General features: G+C 67.5%; 3 protein-coding genes across 10 annotated transcripts; 1 reads left to right on the top strand and 2 right to left on the bottom strand.

Annotated features, from left to right (window-relative positions):
• Positions 1 to 2,634: 2,634 nt before the first annotated feature.
• On the bottom strand, positions 2,635 to 11,150 carry LCN12 (lipocalin 12; the record flags this gene model as incomplete). Its single annotated transcript, XM_082695205.1, has 7 exons — positions 2,635 to 3,488; positions 3,621 to 3,725; positions 3,827 to 3,906; positions 5,449 to 5,585; positions 6,184 to 6,260; positions 8,058 to 8,569; positions 11,146 to 11,150. The coding sequence occupies 7 exons, from the start codon at positions 11,148 to 11,150 to the stop codon at positions 3,262 to 3,264; spliced, it is 1,143 nt and encodes a 380-aa protein (XP_082551331.1). The 3' UTR covers positions 2,635 to 3,261.
• Positions 11,151 to 11,656: 506 nt separating this feature from the next.
• C8G (complement C8 gamma chain) lies at positions 11,657 to 13,573 on the bottom strand. Its single transcript, XM_082696357.1, has 7 exons — positions 13,025 to 13,573; positions 12,786 to 12,922; positions 12,600 to 12,670; positions 12,426 to 12,524; positions 12,062 to 12,163; positions 11,946 to 11,984; positions 11,657 to 11,864 (listed from the first exon to the last, which is right to left on the bottom strand). The coding sequence occupies exons 1-7, from the start codon at positions 13,409 to 13,411 to the stop codon at positions 11,851 to 11,853; spliced, it is 849 nt and encodes a 282-aa protein (XP_082552483.1). The 5' UTR covers positions 13,412 to 13,573; the 3' UTR covers positions 11,657 to 11,850.
• A 157-nt stretch (positions 13,574 to 13,730) lies between these two features.
• On the top strand, positions 13,731 to 18,058 carry FBXW5 (F-box and WD repeat domain containing 5). 8 transcript variants are annotated; one of them, XM_082696319.1, is made up of 9 exons: positions 13,731 to 13,812; positions 14,780 to 14,995; positions 15,319 to 15,476; positions 15,736 to 15,910; positions 16,016 to 16,164; positions 16,248 to 16,668; positions 16,868 to 17,015; positions 17,089 to 17,301; positions 17,603 to 18,058. In XM_082696319.1, the coding sequence occupies exons 2-9, from the start codon at positions 14,803 to 14,805 to the stop codon at positions 17,613 to 17,615; spliced, it is 1,470 nt and encodes a 489-aa protein (XP_082552445.1). In that variant the 5' UTR covers positions 13,731 to 13,812; positions 14,780 to 14,802; the 3' UTR covers positions 17,616 to 18,058. The 8 variants fall into 8 exon arrangements, with proteins under 8 accessions (XP_082552445.1, XP_082552441.1, XP_082552444.1 ...); XM_082696315.1 differs by having other exon boundaries at positions 17,372 to 18,058; XM_082696316.1 differs by lacking the exon at positions 13,731 to 13,812 and adding an exon at positions 13,992 to 14,291 and having other exon boundaries at positions 17,372 to 18,058.
• The last annotated feature ends 2,948 nt before the right edge of the window (positions 18,059 to 21,006 follow it).

The raw sequence follows: 21,006 nt of genomic DNA, 5'->3' as shown, positions 1-21,006 counted from the left end.
GGGGCCGGACAGGAGGACGGCTGCACAAGGGTGAACGCGCTGACGCCTCATAAGTGGGAACTTAAAGAGGGTTTAAAAACCCCAACAAAGTGAGATTTACACGTTAATAGAGAGAGAAAATGATGTCATAAAGAAATGAGTCCAACAGGGGGGCGACAGCACCTGTCTTCAGACGAGGGGACCCAGCTTGCCGTCTGGCGGCCCCGCCGGTGCCCACACTCTCTGCGCCCAGGCTGGTCCCACGGTGGCTGGAGTCCACATCTGCCCTCTCCCAGAGCTGTCCAAATGTCCCTTCTGCCCCTGCTGCCCTGGCGGGTCCCCACCATGAAGGTCAAGCACCCAGCAGGCTCAGGTGCAGACGTGGGGCCCCAAAGGGTCGCTTGGCCTTGCCGGCCGTCCCTTCTGGGGGGCTACTCTCCCTGGAAGGGAGCCCCAGAGGCTGGGGAGGGCTCCCCAGCAGCAGGCCAGTCTCAGTCCGTCCAGACACAGTCCTGTCCTGTCCACCTTGCCGCCCGGGACGCAAGCAGAGTGACGTGAGCCCACGGGGTCCCGGACCCAGAGTCCCCTCAAACACCACGCGTGGCTCAGCTGGGCTCAACGATGTCCACTGGCCCCACCTCGGGGGACGGGGACACAACCCGTGGCCCTCCCCCACGCCTGCCCTGCCTGTCCCATGGCGGCAGCACCCGCGGACCTGCTGGGGGGCTTGGCTGAGAAATGGCAGACTGAGCCTCCGCGGGGGACCGGGACGCAAGCAGCGGCAGGAACTGGGAGGTGGTCCCCTGGCGTCAGGTACCAGCACCGGGCAGCCCCCGCCTGGGGACCGGAGGAGCCTGGGGCAGCTGGCCCCAGCTGTGTCCTTGGCCCCAGGGTCCAAGCCTTTCCCACTTTACAGGGTTTCTGCCTGTCTAGGCCAGAATGGGGAGGTTCCCACAGCACTGGCCGCTCCTAGGGACAGGCTGGTACTCGTGCCGCCCAGAACGTGGGGTTGGACGTCCTGCTGGACAGGACACCTGCTCTCACCAGCTCACAGAGAAGCTGTGGGGCTGGGGGCCGTCGTGGGGGTGTCCTGGGCAGCTGTGGCAACGCTCCGCCCGCAGCTGCACTGGCCCTGCAGAGAACCACGTTCGGCCACGGGGCCTGCTGGGACCCACACCACAGCCTCTCAGGAGTGGGGAGAGGGACACCTGCCCTCCAATGACAGGGCTGGGACAAGGGCTGGGGGTGGTCGCAGGCATCCTCCAGGGTCCTAAGTCCTGTGTGTCACTGAGGAATGGGGACACCCCAGGGACCCAGGCCGCAGGCAGGGCTGAGGGAAGAGCCCGGGGGTCCTAAGTCACTCAAAATCATGACGTGCCCTTCGGACTAGTACACAAGGCACCTTTTCTCCTTCCGCAGGAAGTGAAGACTAGGGTTGCGTGCAGAGGTCTGTTTCCCTGGCTGTAGCCCGGCCCATTCCCCTCTGCCCAGCCGTGGCCCCTCCTCTCCGGCCTGAGCTCCCGGCCCTGTCTGCCCCAGCCGTCCCTGGCCAGCTCTCCGCCGGCGGGTGGGCTCGGTGGGACACCTGCCCGTGGGCCCAGGGAGGGCGCGCCGTGGGTTGGGGGACACCAGCGGGACGGGCTATGGCTGCAGAAGGGCTAAAGGAGACCTCTCCGTCAGGACGCGGGGGCAGCGGGCTCCCCCGTCCCGGATCTCCGGGGCCCATCTGGGGCCTGGAACGCTCCTCTGGGAGGCAGCTCTGTGCTCCCAGGACCAGGGGAAGCCCTAGGCGGCTCATGGATGTCACTGGCACAGTACAGGGCTTTGTGTGGCCTCCACGGAAAAGGCTGGGAGGAAGGTGTGACCCAGACCACGGGGAAGGGCCCCTCCTGCCACCCAGGGCTGAAGCTGACAGGCCAGGTGGCCGCCAGAGGGACAAAGACTGGCCCAGGGCCAGGGCCAGCCCACCTGCTTTCACCCCTTCTGCTGACTCTGGCCTGAGGGAGGAACAGGGCCAGACTGGGGTGGGGAGGGGGGGGCACTCAGGCCAAAGAAATGCAATCTGGCACGGAGTGAGAGGTCCCCATGTTCCTTGATCTCTGGTGGGATCAGCTTCCCCACAGGCCCTGGGCTTGGCCTGCTGCCCCCTGCTTGGAGCTCCATGGGGCCAGGATGGTGGGGCGGGGCGGGGCGGAGACTGGTCCTATCTGGGACAGGGCAGCTGCCTCTCAGGTGTGCACAGACGGTTGGGGTCCTGGGTTAGGGCTCTCTGCACCTGAAGGATCCCTATACCCGGTGGGGGTCCGGCCGGCCCCCCACAACAGGAAGCCAAGCCTCTCTGCCCAGCCCTCCCCCACCCTCCAGGCCGGCGCAGCTGTGTCTAGGCTGCTCCTCTTCCGGGCCCCCCTGCTGCACCCCTCATGGCGGTTCCAGGGCTCTGGGGACTGGGAGGTGGGGAGGTCTGTGAACTCGTGTCTCTGGGGGCCATGCGGGCAGGACGGAGGGGACCCGCAGGGACCCGCAGTGATCGGCAGACACACTCCCGAGGAGACTGGAGGCTGCGGACGGGCCTGGTGGGCAGGGGTGGGCATGAGTGCGCTCGGAGGGCCCGCCCCTACTCGCACCCCCCCCCAAGGTCACGCTGGCTCACACGGCTGGACCCCGACACAGAGCCTTTATTCCTCGCTGCGAGCAGGGGAGAGGCCTTGCCGTGGGGGAGCCGCATCCACCTTCAGCAGGTTCCCAGCTTGGGTGACCACTCTGACGGGAGAGACAGAGGCTCAGATGCAGGAGGAGCAGAGCCGGGACAGAGCTGGAGGCGGCATGAGAGCCCGCAGCTCCGGGGAGGGGCGAGGCGCCGGGGCCCAGGGCGGGAGGGCGCCCGCAGCTGCCGGGGAGAAGGCTCTGGTGCGGGAGGCTGGCCAGGGACGGAGGGACAGACCCTCCAGGGTGCCACCCTGCTCCCAGCCCCCAGGCTCGCTGCAGAGGTGCGGCGGGGCCCTCCCAGGCTCGTGCTTGTGAACGCTGTGTCCCTGGGTGTGCACACGTGCACGCACGCGTGTGTAAGCAGGGCGTGTGCCGGCGTCAGCACCGCGTGTCTGCCTGTGTGCCTGTGCTTTACATGCGGTCACACCTGTGGGAAGGGCCGGACGTGGGAAACGCTCCTGGAATGAGAGGAGGGGCCAGGATGCGGGACCCCGGGCAGGGGTGGGGGGCGGCCCGGGACAGGGGCACCCCGGGTGGGGGCAGACACCAAGGAGTTGTGAGAAACCTCCTTTGAGCTCAGGACCCCGCAGGTAGACCCTGCGCGCAGGCCACACTCCCCCATGGGCTCCCATAGGGCTCTCGAGGGCCATGGGCGGCCCGTGCTGGGTGCAGACCCCTGCGGCTGCCCGAGGGCCCGTCACCTGTCAGGTCCGGGAAGACCACGTTGTCGTCCGACAGGCCCAGCGCCTGCAGCAGGCAGACAAACTTGTCCAGCACCGCCGTCTGGATCACCCACACCCTGCCTGGGGCCGGGGGACAGCGGCACGGCCTTTAGCAGTGGCTGTTGCTCTGGCGGTGCCGGACCCCTGCACTCCACCCACCTCCGCCCTCCCCCCCCCCCACCAGCTGGACCTCGGCCGCCGGGCGGGCCTCACATAGCAGGGTGACCCTGAGGACGCTCTGGCCGCCCGACTGTCTTCTGAACAGCATCAGAGCGAACACGCTGTAGTCAGTGTCGTATACCTGGACCTCCTCGGGCTCTGCCGGGACACAGGGGAGGTAACCCCGCAGCACGAGGCCCTTGCCCTGCCCGGGCGCCCTCCCCAGGCCACCCCCCTGCCTCCCGCGGTCACCCTCTCACCCTCCCTGCTGTCCACCGAGAACGCCCCGGGCTTTGCTGCCGGAATCAGCACGTAGGACCAGGAGACACAGCGGCGGCCCCTGTGGGAGCGGGGGAGAACACAAGAAGAAGGTTCTGGAACCTGGCCAGACCTCTGGTTTCCTTCCCTCCCTCAGGGGAGGGCCCCGAAGCCGGTCCCCGCCATATCTCAGTTGTGCACCTGGAGGAGACATCTGTCGGAAGCCACGGGCGCGGCCCCACACAGGAAGCTGTGCTGCGCTCCCCAGGGAGGCTGTCCCTCCTGGAGGACGCGGTGTGGGCTCTCCCTCGCCCTCACACATCCCCTTGGAGCCTCTGTGCGCCCACCCACCGGCCGCTCCTTCCCGGCCTGCCCGTGTATGTGCGATGGCGACAGAAAGGCGTTTCTGGTTGCAGGGTCCCCTTCGGGAGTCCTGAGTGGGCCCGGTGGGCATCGCGGCGGGCGCCCCTAGTCAGCAGCCCCAGACGTCGCTGATCCCGATGGGGAGAAGCTGGGCCGGCCGGGTAGACCCCCACCTCGGGCCCCAGGAGGCCCTCCCGCCGTGCAGGGGCCTCTCCGGGGGACACACCTGTTTTGAGAAGCAACCAAGTACAGTCCGGCCTGCCGGTGGGGGAGAGGGGAGGTTGCCCCAAAGCCTTCTCGGTCCTCCTGCACTTGCACTGGGTTCTCTGTCCCCCTCCTCCCCTCTAATCGACCTCCGACAGGAGCCAGGCCAGTCAGGTGCCCCCAGAAACCTGAGATGCTACAATGGGGCGTTCTGGGGTGGCAGGGCCCATGCAGCTGGCAGGCTGGGGCAGGGGCCAAGGGAGACCCTCAGAGGAGGCTCTCAGCTCTAGGACCTACCTTGGTCGGCGTGAGAGACCCGCCTCGCTTACGGTCCTTGTTTCATATTACTCAGACCCAGAGAGCCCTAACCAGAGAGGTTCCCAGACCCTCTGTCCCGTGTAGCCAGGCAGGTGGGCAAGGAAGCCTGCCAGGCCTGCTGAAGATGTGGTGAGGGTAAAGAAGCCTTCACGGCACCGGTGGCCCCAAAGGGGGACGGCACCACCCTCACCTCATTCCCAGGGGCCGTCCATCAAGACTCCCGCTTCTTCCCAACCAGGGGGGAGGCACTTCTTTCGGACAGACCAGCCAGAGCCCCTGTCACCCTGGTTGCAGCAACGGGTTCAGGAGGATCACGTGACTCCAGAAAACCTGGTCAGAGGCCGTTGCCAGGCTGACCAGGATGCTCTCTCTTTTCTGGAATTGGGAGCCCTGAGAGGGCCATCAGCCCAGGCTAATGTTTTATCCCTGTGAGGTGAGAACTTTCCCAAACAGAGCTCTGGGACAGACAGAGCTGAGGGAGAGAGAGGGAGGGGCTGAAGGGCTGAAGGGGCCCTGATCACACTGTTTGAACTCCTGGATCCAGCTGTACCTGAACTCCATAAGCCCTCGAGGTTCTTCTGAGTCTGTGATCCAGTAAACGCACCCCTCTTTTGTGTGTGCCCCAGAGCTGGCTTAGGTCACTGGCTGCCTTTGCTGAACCAGGGCACTGGGGCCCATGCTGGCCTCGAGCCATGAAGCCAGTAGGTTCCAGGGGTACAGGCCAGGGATCCTCACTCACCGGATCATGGCATACGACACTTCAAGGCGGCTGTTCTTATTTTGCTCGAACACTGCAGTGAATGGGTTCAGCAGGAATCTGTCCATCTTCCTGTGGGTGCTGCCCGCTAGGCCGACCACAAACCATTCCCCCTGGAACTGTGGGAATCTGAGGTAGGCAGAGCCCAGGACAGCCCAGGGGCCCTCACCAGGCGGTGGCTCCCCATGAGCACCGATGACACCGGCAGGGCTGGGGTGAACTTGCCCAGCGCCTGGCATTCTCAGGCCGTAGTTGATGGAGATGTTCCCAGCGCTCAGGGACTAGCCAGGGTTACAGGAGGGAACAGCTGGCCCAGGAAGGCCTGCCTGTCCAGGGACCTTTTCTGTCGGACGTCAGGAATCTCTGTGGGGGGATCTGAGGCCGGGCTGGGCTCCCGGGACGGTGCCTTCCCCGCCACCATGGCCCCCCTTGCTCCCTGCACTTGGACGCCGGCTGACTTTCTCCCCCTCCCTTCAAGGCCCCAGACCTGGTCTTCCTGGAAGTTCCGTAACACGGAGGGAATGCCTGGCTGGGTGTTTGAGGTCTGGCCCTTCAGGCCTTTTAGCAGGGCGAGCACTGCCCACAGGGCACAACAAGGCCCCATCCCAGGAGGGACGGGGGGAAGCAAGTGGCCCTGTGGCTGCGGACTCAGACCCTCCCCTCCTTATGGGCCCCTCCACAGGTGCCCCTCCCCAGAGGCGTGCCCCTTTCGCGTACCTTCTCAGAATTGGCAGAAGAGGTGGCCACAGAGGGCTTGGCGGCAGACTGGGCAGGGGCGGGGCCCTCTTGAGATCCTGCCCGCCAAAGACGGGGGGCACCTGGGTCCCAGCCCAGGGAGACAGGCAGAAAATGGAGGGGCCGGGGGTGCTTGCTGGGTCCACTAGCTCCCAGGGATGTCTCTGCACCTCGCTTCCTGAGTCCGAAGTCCCCCAGCTCCAACCCTCTTTGGAACCCCTTCCCAGTGCCCCACGCCGGCAGTGCCTCCCTGTCCGGGCCCTGCCTCAGGAGCCTTCCTGCCACCAGGTGGAGGGCAGAACGTTCCATCCCACACAGGGAGCTTGACCTTCTCTTAGTCCCGAAGATCAGGGGCACGAAGTTCTTGTGGAACACGGAGTGCCGAGCCCAGGCCTGCCACCCCTGCACTGCTCCCCACGCCCTGAACCCAAGCGTGGGGCAACAACAGACCAAGGGGCCCAACTGGCCCCAGGGGCAGGGGTCACGGCCGCTCAAAGTGACGCCAGACAACGGGGTGGTGGGCAGGCAGCCAGAGCCCTCAGATCGGGATGACTGAGGGGTGACTGCAGGGGCCCCTGTGCCAGAGTGAGGGCAGGGGCAGGCAGCCCAGTCTCATGGGGGTGGGGCTCCCACACACTTGGCCTGGGGGCAGGAGGGCCTGAGCTCTGGGCATGTAGCCCGCTCGGCCACCCCCAGAGAAAGAGCCTGAAGAAAACAGCCACAGAGGTAGTCAAATGTGTAGGTGCTGGGCTCTAGGAGACTGGAAGGACATGTACCTGACCTGTGAACCCCTTGTCCCAGGCCACCTCCTGCCCCACCCGGGTCCTCATGTCCCAGGCCACCTCCTGCCCCCACCCGGGGCCCCCCTGTCCTGGGCCACTTTTGCCCCCACCCAGGTCTCCCCATCTTGGGCCATCTCCTACCAAACAGGTTACCCCTGTCCTAGGCTACCCCCTTAACCTCCTGGGTCCTCATGTCTTGGGCCACCTCCTGCCCCCACCCAGTTTCCCCCCTATTCTAGGCCACCTCCTGCCCCAACCTGGGCCATCTTGCCCCCCCTCACTGCGCTGCCCTTGGTCTCCCTCCCCTCCCCCCCAGGTCTCCACATCCTGGGCCACCTCCTTCCCTCCCCCACCCTTGGCTTCCAGCAGTCTGTCCTGAGGAGGGGACCCAACCAGGACACGGAGAAAGCACTGGTCCCCCAAGGACAAGGAGCTTCAGGGCCCGGCTCTGTCCCAGAGCCTCACACTGCGTGGAAGGGCGAGGACCGCCTGCTGCTTCCTCCTCCGGGAGCGCTTCCCATTGCCAGGGAGACCATCAAGGCCTCTCCGGGTCAGCTGCAGGCCCCAGGACAGGGGACGTGCAGGGGTCGGGAGGGCCAGGGCCACCAGCATCTCCCCGAGACCCGAGCCCGCAGGGCAGCCCCCCGCCCCCGTTCCTTGAGCTCGCGGCTCTGCTGCTCCGGGGGACTCGGGCCCAGAGGAGGAGAAATGCGAACCGATTTCCCCGGAACCTCCCACAGGAGGCCTCTCGGCCCAGCAGAAGCTGGGGTGGCGGCTCCGACCCCGGACGCTTTGAACGCCGCGTCCCACCTCCCGCCGCGCGGGCCCGACGTGCGACCCGCTCAACACGGGCAGGCCGGCCCCTCCGCGCCGGCGCTCTGGGGACACTGGGGGCGGGACACCCCTCCCCCGCCCTCCCGGCCGCAGCGGAGGGCAGGCGGGTCCCCCGCGCCGGAGAGCAACCCGGGGTCTCGCTCCCGGGAGGGCCCCCCCCCTCCGCCCACGCCTCCGGGGCCAGCGGGGAACCGGCTCCGGACGCCTCCCGCGGCGCTGGGCGACTCTGGTGCCGCCTACCGTCCGCCGGGCGCGTTGCAGGCTGGAGGCGGACTTGCCGAGCCGCGCTCCTCCCACAGTCCCTGCCATTGGGCGACGGCGGGCACGTGACGCCGGCGGCGCGCCGCGCCGTGTGCAAAGGCTCCGGGCGGCCGGCAGTGGCGGGGCTGCCCGCGTTCCCGCGTCGTCGCTCAGGGCGGCCGGGGCCGCGGGTACAGCAGTCGGGGTGGCCGCGGCGAGGGCCGGGACGCCCCCCCCAGCCCACCCTCCCGGGAGCCGGGCCTGGCCTCCCCGCAGCCCCTTCCCCGCCGGCTGCCTGGCGTCCCCTCGCTCCGGCCTCCGCGGGACCCTTCCGCGCGCTCGCCGCGCCCGGGGCCGTCCCTCCCGCACAGCAGCAGCCGGAGCCCCGCCGCCCCCCAGCACGGCGGCTCCCCGGTTCGCTCGCCCCAAGCTCGGGCGCGGTGCTCTCGGCGCGCTGGCCCCGCCCTCCCGAGCGCCCGGGGCCGAGGCCGAGGGGGTGGACGGGGACCGACCTGCACCGGGGAGCGGAGGGGCGCTGGGTTCAGGGCATCCCCGAGGGTCCGGCGCGGCCGCTGAGGCCCTCAGCCGGGGGCGGGGGGTGCTGAGGGGCGGGCGCGGTGCTGGCCAGGAGCGGGCCCTGCGGAACGAGCCCGTGCGACGGTCCTGCCGTGAGCCGGAGGGAGGTGGTGGGTCCCCTGGGCGGCGGGCTCTGTCCAGCCCCGGCCCCCACAGGCAGGGGTCCTGGCCCACCTGCCCACTGAGGCTGCTGTGTGCGCAGAGCGCGGGCACCCAGCGAGAAGGGCCGGCAGTTCGGGGACAGCCCACGACGCGCCTGCCTGTGGGACCTGGGCGCGGGGGGCCTGGGACGCAGCCCCCTCGTGTCCTGCCGAGGCCGGAGGGCTCCCAGGACAGTGCTCCAGCGGCAGGAGCCTCCTTTCCCGGAGGCCCCCAACCACCCCTGCCAATTAAAGGCAAGTTTGTATCCCTTTTTAGGAGGTATTTTTCTTGGGGCGCCTCCGTGGCTCATTGGCTCGATTTGGGCCGAGGTCATGATCTCTGGGCTGTGGGAGTGAGCCCGCGTCGGGATCCCCGCTCCGTGAGCAGCCTCCTTAAGATGCCGCCTCCGCCCCTCCGCCCCCCACCCCTGCTCCATCTCAAGCGCTCTCCCCCTCATTTTCTCTCCAGAAAAAGTACTTTTCTTCCTTCTGAGGTGTTAAAAATCACCTATTACAATTAAAAGGCAAAACACAAATCACAACGTTTTTGCATAAAAACGGTTCACTTAGAACTACAATTACTTCACCTAGTTTGTGACAATTAGAGTTCATTGAACGTTTTTTGTGGAAATAAAATGCATGGCGACAGTAACTCACACCCCCGCCCCCAAGACCCAGAAGGACAGGCCTGGGGAGCCAGAGGGACACTGGGCTGCTGTGGGGCCTCAGCCCGGTGGTCACTTGGGAGGGTCTCTGGTGCCGCTGTGTGGACCTGCAGCCCTTCCCGAAGCGTCCTTCCCCGGAATCCCTGAGTGGGGGGTATGTCAGAACCCCCCCACACACCCCAGAGCAGAGGCCCTCATTTTTTGTTTGGGGGCTGTGGGGCCAGGCATGCAGGGGCCTCTCTGGACACTCTGCCGGCTCTGAGCCGGTACAGGTGCGTGGTGACTCCAGCGGGGGTGATCAGTGGCTCTCTGGGGCCTGTAGGGAGGCTAAGTTTTCCCTCAAAGCCCTGGGAGCCATGGCCCGCCGCCTTCCTGTCTTCTCCTCAGCCCTGTAGATCTGCCTTTCTGGGAAGCCCATTGCAAGGGACAGAGGGTGGGCACTGTGCAGTCTGCGGGGTCAGGCATGGTCCGCGGCCACCCACTGGAGACAGGGAGCCCGTACAAGGCTGCTGCTGGGTCTCCCCGCGGACACCCGCCCGTCCTCCTGGTCCCAGTGGGCCACATGGGAACGCAGAGCTGGGACAGAGAGTGGTCCTTGCGTTTCCCCTGGGATGGCCTGCTGCTCACCCCTACTCCCTCGCAGTCCAGGGAGGAAATGGGGGCCGGTGGGGGGTCCCACTCCCCGGCGCCCCCTCAGCCTCACCCACAGTCAGTGGTGAGCTCTGTACCTCGAGCGTCCAGGAGCGGGGAGCTGTCCCACGTGTGAGCCCAGCATTGAGAAACCCTCGTCAGATCGATGCCCGGGGCCCGAGACAGCGTGGCTTGGGGCCAGTTCCGGGCCCAGCTTTGGCCAAGCTAATGTCCCTTTGCTCTTAGACCCTCCCCACGTTCTCCTGAAGGGAGGCCAACCCCTCACCCCCGTCCTCGTTCCCAAGGGGACATTGGGGAGGCTGAGGGAGAGGCAAGCACCTGTCTCCGGGATGGACATGTCTGTCCAGAAGCACCTGGGTAAGCGCTGTGGGCCTGGATCTCGCCCCGCAAGGCTTGGGGAGGCCGAGGAGGGGAGGGAAGGGAGAAAGCTGCCCCCCGCAGAGGAGGCGTCCTCAGAGCCCAGGCACGCCTTCCCGGAGCAGGGCGCCTGCAGGCCCCTCAGGGCACCCGGAGGGCGTCTGTGGGGCAGGGTACCTGCTCCCAAGCCAGCAGAGCTGTCGAAACTGGCCAGTGCCCTCCAGCCAATGCAGAAGATGGTTTCACGAGATGGGGGGTGGGGGGTGCTGGGAGGATCTGGGGCGTGTTCTCACTAGGAGGGGCTCCTGGCACCGGGTAAGGGCCGCAACCCCCTCCTCTAGTCCCGGGGCAGCCACCCGGCAGGACCCCTGGGCAGACCTTGACCCTGGGGGGAGGGCATATGTGGGTGACTCGAAATTGTTTAAGTGCCCTTTGCACTCTTGGAGTAGCTTCTGTTTCCTCTAGGGTCAGTTCTCCCCGGTCCTGACTCTTCTCTCCCAGGGATCTCCCCGTGTCAGCAACCCTGGCAGGTCGGCCGGGACCTGGGGTGTGGAAAGCACGTGCAGCCTACCCTGGAGGGTACTGGGGAGCCCCCGGAGGCAGACCTGCCCCAGCACTCCACATCCCCACAACAGTCTGGCATCACTTGGAGGGCCCTCTCCAGGCAGCCCCTGCCCGGCGTGGGCTGGACATTGTTACCCCATTTTCAGCCCGTCCCTCTCCCTGCCTCCATTCCCCATGGGTCTGCCGGTCCCTCCCCAGTGGCCTGTCCTGTCACAGGCCAGAGGGCCACTGAGACTCTGGACCCATGCCTCCCAGGAAGGAGCTCAGGGTCAGCGGGACACCAGGAGAACCTGTGGGGAGGGCTCCTGATCCCTCTAGAAAAGGCCCCCCACCATCTGGGAGGGGGGCAGGCTCTGGTCCTGGGCCTACCCCGGGCAGCCCAGCAAGGCTAGCAGGGCACGTGTGCCCATAGCCTGGCAGCAGGGAAGGGCAGCTGGGACCACAGAGCAGCGGCCCAATTAAGAGGCAGAGACGGGGGCACTGGGACAGCAGGGACCACCCTGCCTCCCTGGGGAGGGTTTTTGACCGGGGAGCCAGCCACGTGCCCCTCCCCAGCCCACCCAGGGGAGCAGCCCCACGTGCCCGTGAGAAGATGGGCAGACAGCGGCCCCGGTGCGGGTCCAACGGGGAAAGGAAGAAATCAGGGGCCAAGACAGACCGTGTTTAATGAAGGCCACGTTCCTGAGCTCTGGGGGTGATGGGCAGCTTCAGGGCACGCAGGGAGAGTGACCCCCATGGGGTGGCCCTGACCTGTGGGGCGCTGGGGCTCAGTGAGGGGGTAGCAGGTGCCGCCACCGTCAGGGTCTTCGCTCCTTCGAAGGTCAGGGCCGCTGCCTGAACTCACCTTCTTGTTTCTGGGGCAGAGATGAGACTCAGCCAATGAAGAAGCGAGGGTGCCCCGTCACTGCACCGCCCGGCCAGCACTGCCCACTCACCATCTAGGACGTGGAACTGGTCTGCGGCCTCGCAGAAACCTGAAGGCCCAAGCAGGGGTCAGGCTGGGGCAGGGCACACGGCGGGAGGGCAAGGCCGGCTGCTGGGGGAGGCTTACCGTACTTGGGGAAGAACAAGACGTGGTCCTCGGTCAGGTTGGCCCTCTGGACGTGCTGCTCAAACGCACTCAGCGCCGAGTCACTTGGAGGGAGCGAGCGGGCTGTGGGGCACACAGGGCTCCTGGGCACGCGGTGAGGGGCACGCCGGGCACAGGGGTTGTGTGCTTGGGACGCACCCATCCCCCTCCACGTCCCCTCTGTCCCCACACCGGGGTATCCACTAGGGCCCCTCCCTGACCCCTGCTCAGCTGAGGTCAGAATGCAGGGAGGGGAGGACAAGGAGCGTCTGGGTGTGTCCCTCCGGCCTGCCCCGCACACAAGGCCCTGAGTGTGTGCGGGACATGGGCTCCCACAAGGACGCACTGTACAGTTTCACCGACAGCCTCCGCTTCCGCTCCAGGTACAGGATGGCAAAGCCCTCGTAGTCCGTCTCTCCGACGACCACGTCCACCGCACGGGCGCCTGGAGCCGGGCAGAGTCAGCGGAGTCAGCTCCTCCCCCCTAGCCCCGCCCCCATCCCTGCTGCCCGGGCCTCACCTGGAAGCAGGAAGCGGCCCGGGACTCCCGCATCTCGGTAGAGCTGCCGCACCTGCCAGCAGATTCCATCCCTGGGAGGCGGGGGGTGCACAGCAGGCTTAGGGACCCCAACCCGGGCAGGGCCCCACAGGACTCTGGTCCAGGCCACAGCAAGGGTGGGGGCAGGGGTCCTCGCGGGGGACTCACAGCTTCTGGAAGGTGCTGACAGCCATGGCTGCACGCTGGGGAGCCACACGCAGTAGAGTGGCCTCAACCCGGTGGCCCTGCTCCTGCAGGAAGCTGCAGGAGGAGGCCACAGCCACAAGGAGCCACGTCCCTGCAAACTAGGGGCAGGCCATGTGAGGGCACACGGGGATGAGGGGCTGCCTGGCCCTGGCCCCCCCAAAGCTGGGCGACATCCCGCCCCCCCACCTGTTCTCCTCTACCTGCTGAGCGTCAAAGTTGGCCTTTGGCGGGATGGTGCTGATGGGGGACGGGGGCTGAGGAGGTCTCCGAGCCCTCTGGCTCAGGGAGTCCCCAGCCAGGAGCAAAGTCAAGAGGAGTGCAGTCCTGGGGGTCAGCATGGCGGTGGCAGTAACGGTGTGGGGACTGGGGGAAGCCAGGCCAGGATGGCTGAGTCCTGGGTCAGAGTCCACCGTCCAGTTCCGCCCAGAAGCCTGGCACAGGAAGTCGGCGACGTCCACCACCAACCCAGTAAGTCCCCGTTGGTCCTCCTGCCTTACCAAGCACCTGCCCCGCACCCCCCCCTTCCCCGCGAAAGTCCACCCCCAGCCTCCTCGACTCTGCATTTCCCGGCAGGGCCCTGGCGCCATATCCTGTTTACAAAGTCCGAGTTGACCTCTGGTTCCTTGCCCACGACCCCCTAACCCAACGGCCCGAGCAGCTGGGAGAGGCGGGGCGGGGTCTCGAACCGTCAGAGTGAGTGAGTCTTGCCCTCAGCCCAGCCCACGGGCCCCGGTGCAAGGGCGCCGCCCCTCCCGGCCGCCAGGGGCGCTGCTGGGCGCGAGCTGGAGTGCGCGCAGGCGCAGCAACGCCGAGGCGGGCTGCCGGGCGCTCGGCGCTCTGCGGCCATCGATGCCTCTGGGCTCGAGGCGTCAGCCTGGCGGGCTTCATCATAGAGACGCGGCGGCCGGAGCGGCGGGGCGGAAGCGGGTCGGCCGGCCGAGGCCGGGCGCCGGGGCGGGGGCAGCACAGCCGGGCGGAGGCGGCCGCGGTGAGTGCGCCCGGCCCCGGGGAAAGTCGTCGTCCGGCCCCGGACCCCCGGTTTTCCGGCCCCGAGGAGGGTCGCAAACCGGCCGCGTCCGGTCCCCGGGCCCCCGCCCCCCACGCCCAGCCCCAGTCTCCGGCCCCTGGGCCTCGGCCGCGCCCTCTGCCGATGAATGAGTGGCCGAGGCCGCCGGGCCTGGGGCCGAGCCGAGGCCCCGCCCCCCGCAGCCCCTCGGAGGGGAGGGGGGAGGGGACGTTGGGCCGCCCCCGCCCCGCCCCCACCCCGCCCGGCAGCGACAGCGGCCGCGCTGGCCCGCTGACCGCCGGGCAGGGCTCCCCCAGGCCACAGGGCAGAGGCCAAGGGCCGGCTGGTGCCCCTGGTGGCGTCTGGGGCAGGCGGGCCGGCGCTTGTCCCGCGGGCCCCAGGCCTCTGCTCCGAAGGACCTCGGTCCCACGCTGACAGCTCTGAAGCCTTGGGGCTGCCAGGTCAGAGTGGCAGGTGTGCGTGGGGGGCCACCGGGTCTTCGTTTCTCGGGCTCGGAGCGGTCACCAACCCAGGCACCCACATGAGTCTCCGGGCCCCGCGCGGGAGGGGGTCGGAGGGCCCCACCCACCCCACCACTGGTCCCTTCTGGGCTGAGAGCAGATGTGGGGTCCGGCTCAGGCTGGCCCGGGCTGGGAGGTGCTGAGCGGGGTCTGCTGGCCGCCCGGAGCTGCCTGTTCCAGGGAACCACTGGGACCTGCGGGGACGCCCGTCAGGAGTGTGGGGTCCAGGAGTGTGGCTGTCCAGGGCGCTTGGAGGAGCCGCTGGACCCTTAGGCAGGTGGGCAGGGCCAGCTGGCCCTCTACACAGGCTCAGTCGGATGGAAGTCCCAGCAGGGCACTGGCCTCAGCTCAGCCACGGGGCCCCTCCCTTGGGGCCAGTATCCTCTGCCAGTGCAACCGGCAACTAAGGGACCACGTGTGGGTTTCAGGGCTGCCTGGGCAGAATGTCACAATGGACGAGGGGGGCACACCCCTGCTCCCTGACAGCCTCATCTACCAGATCTTCCTGAGCTTGGGCCCAGCGGACGTACTGGCCGCCGGTCTGGTGTGCCGCCAGTGGCAGGCCGTGTCCCGGGACGAGTTCCTGTGGAGGGAGCAGTTCTACCGCTACTACCAGGTGGCCCGAGACGTGCCCCGGCACCCAGGTCAGGGCCTGCACGTGGCCCCACAGGCCACCAGGCTGGCTGGGAGGGCGGGAGGCAGGGCCATTCACATGCTGCCAGCTGAAGCCACAGCACTGGTCCCCCACTGCCCAGATCTCCATAGCGGTCACCAGGGCACCGCGCGGCCCTCACACGGATGGGGAGCAGCCGGGTCACGCCTCACTACAGTCCTGGCTGGGAGGCAGGGGTTTGGGGGTGCCAGGGGCACCCCTGCAGCTGAGGTGATGTCCCCTACGCTGACGGGGTGCTGGCCTCTGTGGGAAAGGAGGCTCAGGGCCCCAGCGGTGACCACCCCCCACCCCCAGCGGCCACATCCTGGTACGAAGAGTTTCGGCGGCTCTATGACACGGTGCCCTGCGTGGAGGTCCAGACGCTCAGGGAGCACGCGGACCAGGTTCTGCACCTCAGCTTCTCCCACTCGGGCTACCAGTTCGCCTCCTGCTCCAAGGACTGCACCGTCAAGGTGAGCCCGGCCCCCGGCCGCTGCGGCCCGCCGGGGCGGCCCACACTGCCCGTGGAGGGAAGCGACTTGCGCTCCAGGGCCAGGAGCCAGCCACACGGACCCACACCTCTCGGGTCAGCGGGCAGCCAGGGCCAGGAGCCCCATCCTGGTGATGGTTCCAGGGCCTGAGCTCAGCTGGGAGAGGGACTTGCAGCCTGGGCCCTGGGGTCCCGTGTAGGGCGGGCTCAAGAGGCCCCCGGATGACTCCGCCCCCGTGCAGATCTGGAACAATGACCTGACCATCTCGCTGCTGCACAGCGCGGACATGCGGCCCTATAACTGGAGCTACACCCAGTTCTCCCAGTTCAACCAGGACGACTCGCTGCTGCTGGCGTCCGGGGTGTTCCTGGGGCCCCACAACTCCTCATCGGGTGAGATCGCAGTCATCAGCCTAGGTGAGGGCCGGTGGTCAGGGCCACCCCCACCCCCTCCTACAAAGCCCTGTGCCCTCCCCGACCCCGCCCAGGCCCTTCCCACAGCCCTGCCCCCGCCCCCCCCAGACAACTTCGCTCTGCTGTCGCGAGTGCGCAACAAGCCCTACGACGTGTTTGGCTGCTGGCTGACAGAGACCAGCCTGATCTCGGGGAACCTGCACCGCATCGGGGACATTACCTCCTGCTCAGTGCTCTGGCTCAACAACGCCTTCCAGGTGCGGGCCCGCGGCTCCCTGCGGCGGCCCCCTGCGGCGGCCCCTGCCTGGCCTGGTGCCCACCTGCTGTCTCCCACCCCCAGGACGTGGAGTCAGAGAACGTCAATGTAGTGAAACGCCTCTTCAAGATTCAGAACCTCAACGCCAGCACCATCCGCACGGTGATGGTGGCCGACTGCAGCCGCTTTGACAGCCCCGACCTCCTGCTGGACGCCGGCGCGTCCCCTGGCCGCGTCTTTGACCTGGGCAGCGACAGTGAGGACGAGGCAGGAGGCCCGGGGCCAGGCCCGGCTCCGGCCCGCACCAAGGAGGGTTTGCGGCGCTTCTTGGATGGGCTCCTGGATGGGCGGGCGCAGCCCCAGCTGTCGGAGCACGCGCTGGAGACCAAGGTGGCCGAGCTGCTGGCCCAGGGCCGCACCAAGCCCCCGGAGCAAGGCATGGCCGACGCCCACAAGCTGCTTATCTTCACCACGGGCTGCCTCACCTACTCACCCCACCAGATCGGTAGGGCAGGGGCCCTCCTGCCTCCCTGGGGCCGGGGGCTGACTATTCCCAGCGCGGGGCTGGCCTCCCCTGGCCAAGGGCAGGGCTGGAGTCTGTGGGCGGAGTCGGCCTCCTCCGCCTGTCCTGGGAGCCCGGCCCCGGTCCAGCTGCCTGGAGCCCCTCGTTCAGAGGCCGCTGCTCTCTGCCGGCCCTCCCGCAGGCATCAAGCAGATCCTGCCGCACCAGATGACTACAGCTGGGCCTGTGCTGGGCGAGGGCCGGGGCTCGGACGCCTTCTTTGACGCCCTGGACCACGTCATCGACGTGCACGGACACATCATCGGCATGGGCTTGTCCCCAGACAACAGGTGGGCCCCCGAGAGCGTCCTGGGTGGGGGCCGCTGCAAGCCGCTGATACCGAGCAGGGTGCCCCTCGCCCAGGTACCTGTACGTAAACAGCCGGGCCTGGCCCAGCGGCTCCGTGGTGGCCGACCCCATGCAGCCACCGCCCATCGCAGAGGAGATTGACCTGCTGGTGTTTGACCTCAAGACCATGCGGGAGGTGAAGCGGGCCCTGCGGGCGCACCGCGCCTACACGCCCAACGACGAGTGCTTCTTCATCTTCCTGGACGTCAGCAGGGACTTCGTGGCCAGGTAGGTGCGTGGGGCTGGGCTGGGCTGGGGCTGGGAGCAGGGGCAGGGTCTCACCGAGGCTCCCCCGCAGCGGGGCAGAGGACCGCCATGGCTACATCTGGGACCGGCATTACAACATCTGCTTGGCTAAGCTGCGGCACCAGGACGTGGTCAACTCGGTGGTCTTCAGCCCCCGAGAGCAGGAGCTCCTGCTGACGGCCAGCGACGACGCCACCATCAAGGCCTGGCGCTCTCCCCGCACAGTGCGCATCCACCAGGCCCCGCGCCCGCGGCCCTACCCTTTTATCTCCTGGTTTGGCAGCCAGAGGCGCTGAGAGGGGCACCGGCCGACAGGAGCATCCTGGGGCCGCTGGGACCCACTGAAGACGGCACAGAGGCCCGCAGCCTTTTCCCGAGGGCCCCGACCGTGTGGCGGGCAGAGACACTCGGGACAGTCAAGCCTTAGACGGGGGTCCAGCAGGACCGCCGGGAGGGGTCGGCCTGCCCCCCCCCCACGCTCACACCACACACCGCCTCCACGGCTGTGACCTTGGCTTGGGATGCACTGGACACTGGGCCCTGCCCTTCCCGCACCCTCTTCCCCCAGGGCCTGTGCCCTGCGACTGTCAGCAGCACACGTACGCTTCGGTCGGGCCGCCTCTGGGAGCGCCTCTGCTCACCAGCAGGGCCGGCGGCGCAGGTCAGTGTGCCGTGGGCCCAGGCAAACTGCATGTCACTGGTCACCCGTGCGGGCCTGAATAAACAGTTGGCAATAGCACCCTGTCGTCCAGTCTCTGTGGGGGGGAGGGGCCCGGCTGACAGCAGGACGCTCGGGGCTGCGTCCCCAGCCGCTGTCCCTGGAACCTCTGAGCAGACGAGGTCACTGGCGTGCAGAAAGTGCCAGAGCATGTCCAGCACGGCACGCGCTCGCGGCCAGCGGGGAGGTGTGAAGGGGCGCCCCGTGGAGGACCGCACACGGCAGTGTGGGGCTGGGGATGCCGGGCGGAGGCGGACGTGGGGGCAGGAAGCAGCCCTACACTCACCCCCAGAGCTTGATCCACGTCTGTCCTTGGGGGCTCACCTGCCCCCCTCATTGTGCTGGGTGCCAGGGGCTGGGTTGGGGTGCGGTTGGGGCAGCAGCCTGACTTCCGTGCCTGGCTACACAGGGAGCTCATCGTGTCCAGCTGTCTGACTAGGCGCACACAGTGACCATCACCACAGTTGGGGGACAGACGTGGCAGACACGGACGGGGGAACGGGAGGCCAGAGGCAGTGCCGAGCAGAGGCTGCTGGGGTTGGACCTGCACTGGCTACAGGGGGACGGCTGGGCAGGGCCATGAGGGTCTCGGCAGGGAAGCCACCGGGCCCGGAGGAGCTGCTCCTGGCCGAGGGTCCACCAGTGTGGGCAGCGCACCCAGAGGAGGCCGCCCCAGCCCACAGTAATCAGCAGCAGAAGGACGAGGAGGGGAACCGGGAGATGAGGGCACAGGAGCACCAGAGCCCCAGACGTCCCGTGCGCGGCCCAGCCCAGACCAGAGCCACAGGGCCGGGCGCCACAAGCAGCTCCCGACAAGCGGCGAAGATGGAACGTTCTCTGGGGAGACTTAAAATCATCCGGGAAACTCCACGTGTAAAACGCAAGCAGGGGGAATAAGAAACACCGTCCCAGACTTCCGAAAAGAAGCCAGTGGGACAGGACGGGAGAGTGACTGAAACGGGAGGTCAGAGCGGCCCCGGCGCGAGCTGGCTCCCCGGGGACGGAGGAGGAGGCACCTGGCTGAGCCCCGAGGACCGAGGGAGGTGCAGGGAGGAGGGCGAGGCAGCACGGCCCGGCCGCTCACCCCTGCGGCAGGGAGAGCCGGGCGGAGCACAGCCCGAGTCGCGAGGACAGAGGTGCTCAGGGCGCGTGTGCTGAGGTCTGGCCGGGACGGGCAGTGGCGCCCATGAGGTGGGTCACAGCGAGGCCATGGTCCCGAGATCCTAAAGCTCTCGGCAGAGGTTCCGGGTCCAAGGACGGTGGGTCAGGCATGTGGCCTGTCCCTCCCGTGGCGCCGCTAGAGGAGCTAAGCACTTGCCCCCAACGGGGTGACACAGCAGCAGATGGGAAGCAACAGCAGACCCGGACCTCCACGTCTGCGCCCCGGCCAGAGCTCAGGACAGCCTCGGCCCAGAAGCCAGTGCCCAGAGAAGAGCCAGCCAGGACGACGGAGCGGACGACGGAGCGGACGACAGACAGCCCCGCCGGCAGCGAGCGTGCTGGCTGCAGGGCCCGTGGCGTGGACTGCAGCTCTGGCGCCGAGAGCCCGGGACTGCTGTGCTCTCTGCACTGCCGCTGCGTGGACCCAGAAGTGGCCTTGGGACCGTGGAAGGGCATGACAGAGCAGGACGGCAAGGGCCCTATGTCTCTGGCTGAAGAAGCAGACAGGGTTGGTCCCCAGCCAGAGGGAGAAGCTTGGGAAGCAGCCGCGAGGTGGCTATGACCGCCACGGCCGACCGCCGGGCTAAGGCCGACCGCCGGGCGGCAGATGCGTGCGGCAGACCCAGGAGCCTGTGGACCAGTGCCCAGTCCCAGCCCGAGGACCAGCCCACAGACCGCGGTGGGCGTCGTGGACCTAACCCTAACAACGCTGACACGGACAGTCGCCCAGGAGTCAGACAGGACCTGGAGCGGATCCAGACGCGTCTGGAATGTAACCCACGGTTAGTCGGGACACGAAGACCCTCAAGATGTCAGCTCAGAGGGAAGGACTTTCGGCGGACGCCACGGACGAAAAGACCCAGCTGTCGAGACTGTCCGGCCCGGGCTCTGCGGCAGCCGACGCAGAAACGCTTGGATAAACTTCACAGACATTTCAACAGACGTGAAGACACGAAAGTCTCAGCACAGAAGTAGAAGGTTAAGAGAAGCCAAACGGACGCATGAGGGCTGAAAAGCAAAATTTTAAAACTCACTGGACAGAGGGACCAGCAGACAGACGTGACAGAAAAGTCAGTGACCGTGACTGAAGACAGGGGACGGAAGTCACCCAACCTGAACAAAGGAAAGAAAACCATTTTGGGGGGAGTCAGGCCCCAGAGACCTTTGGGACAGACACTAAAGGTTTCTCCCCTGGGGGCCCCTGAAGGAAGAGGCGCGACCGTGGACAGGACGGCTGGAACCGCCCGCGTGTGGCGCAGGACACACACCCACAGCTTCAGGCAGCCGAGAAGCCCACACCCAGACGCGTCTCCGCAAACGGCGGGAACCCAAGACAGAGGAACCCTGATGGCAGTGGGGGGGGGCGCCCGCCCGCCCAGCGAGGGGCAGCCCCTCCCCGGCGCCGCGGCCGTGAAACACAGTTCATGGACGCAGGTGGGATTTCCCAAGTGAAAGACCATGAGACTGTGGCCAGCGACGGCCGGTCCCTGACGGACGTCAGCACCGTGGGATGGGGCCCACGAGGGCGCAGAACCGCAGGCGACCGGACCTGAGCTCGTCCGAACATGTCTGACGGCGGAAAGAAAGGCAGTTAGGACGTCTTCTGACGGCAGTTTTCGGTCTAGATATGGGGGGTGAGGAAGGGACCTCGGCGATCTGTGCCACATCCCAGGGAAAGGGCACGACACCGAGTCCTCCGGGGAGAGGTTAGAAGCCGAGTGTGATCTGCAGGCGCCTGGGGGCTCCGTGGCCGCGCGTCCGACTCGATCTCGGCTCAGGCCTTGATCTGGGGGCCGTGCGGTCAAGCC

The sequence above is a fragment of the Mustela nivalis genome (genome assembly GCF_964662115.1).
Source record: "Mustela nivalis genome assembly, chromosome: 13".
Taxonomy (NCBI): domain Eukaryota; kingdom Metazoa; phylum Chordata; class Mammalia; order Carnivora; family Mustelidae; genus Mustela; species Mustela nivalis.
This window is presented reverse-complemented; position numbering and strand designations above follow the sequence as displayed.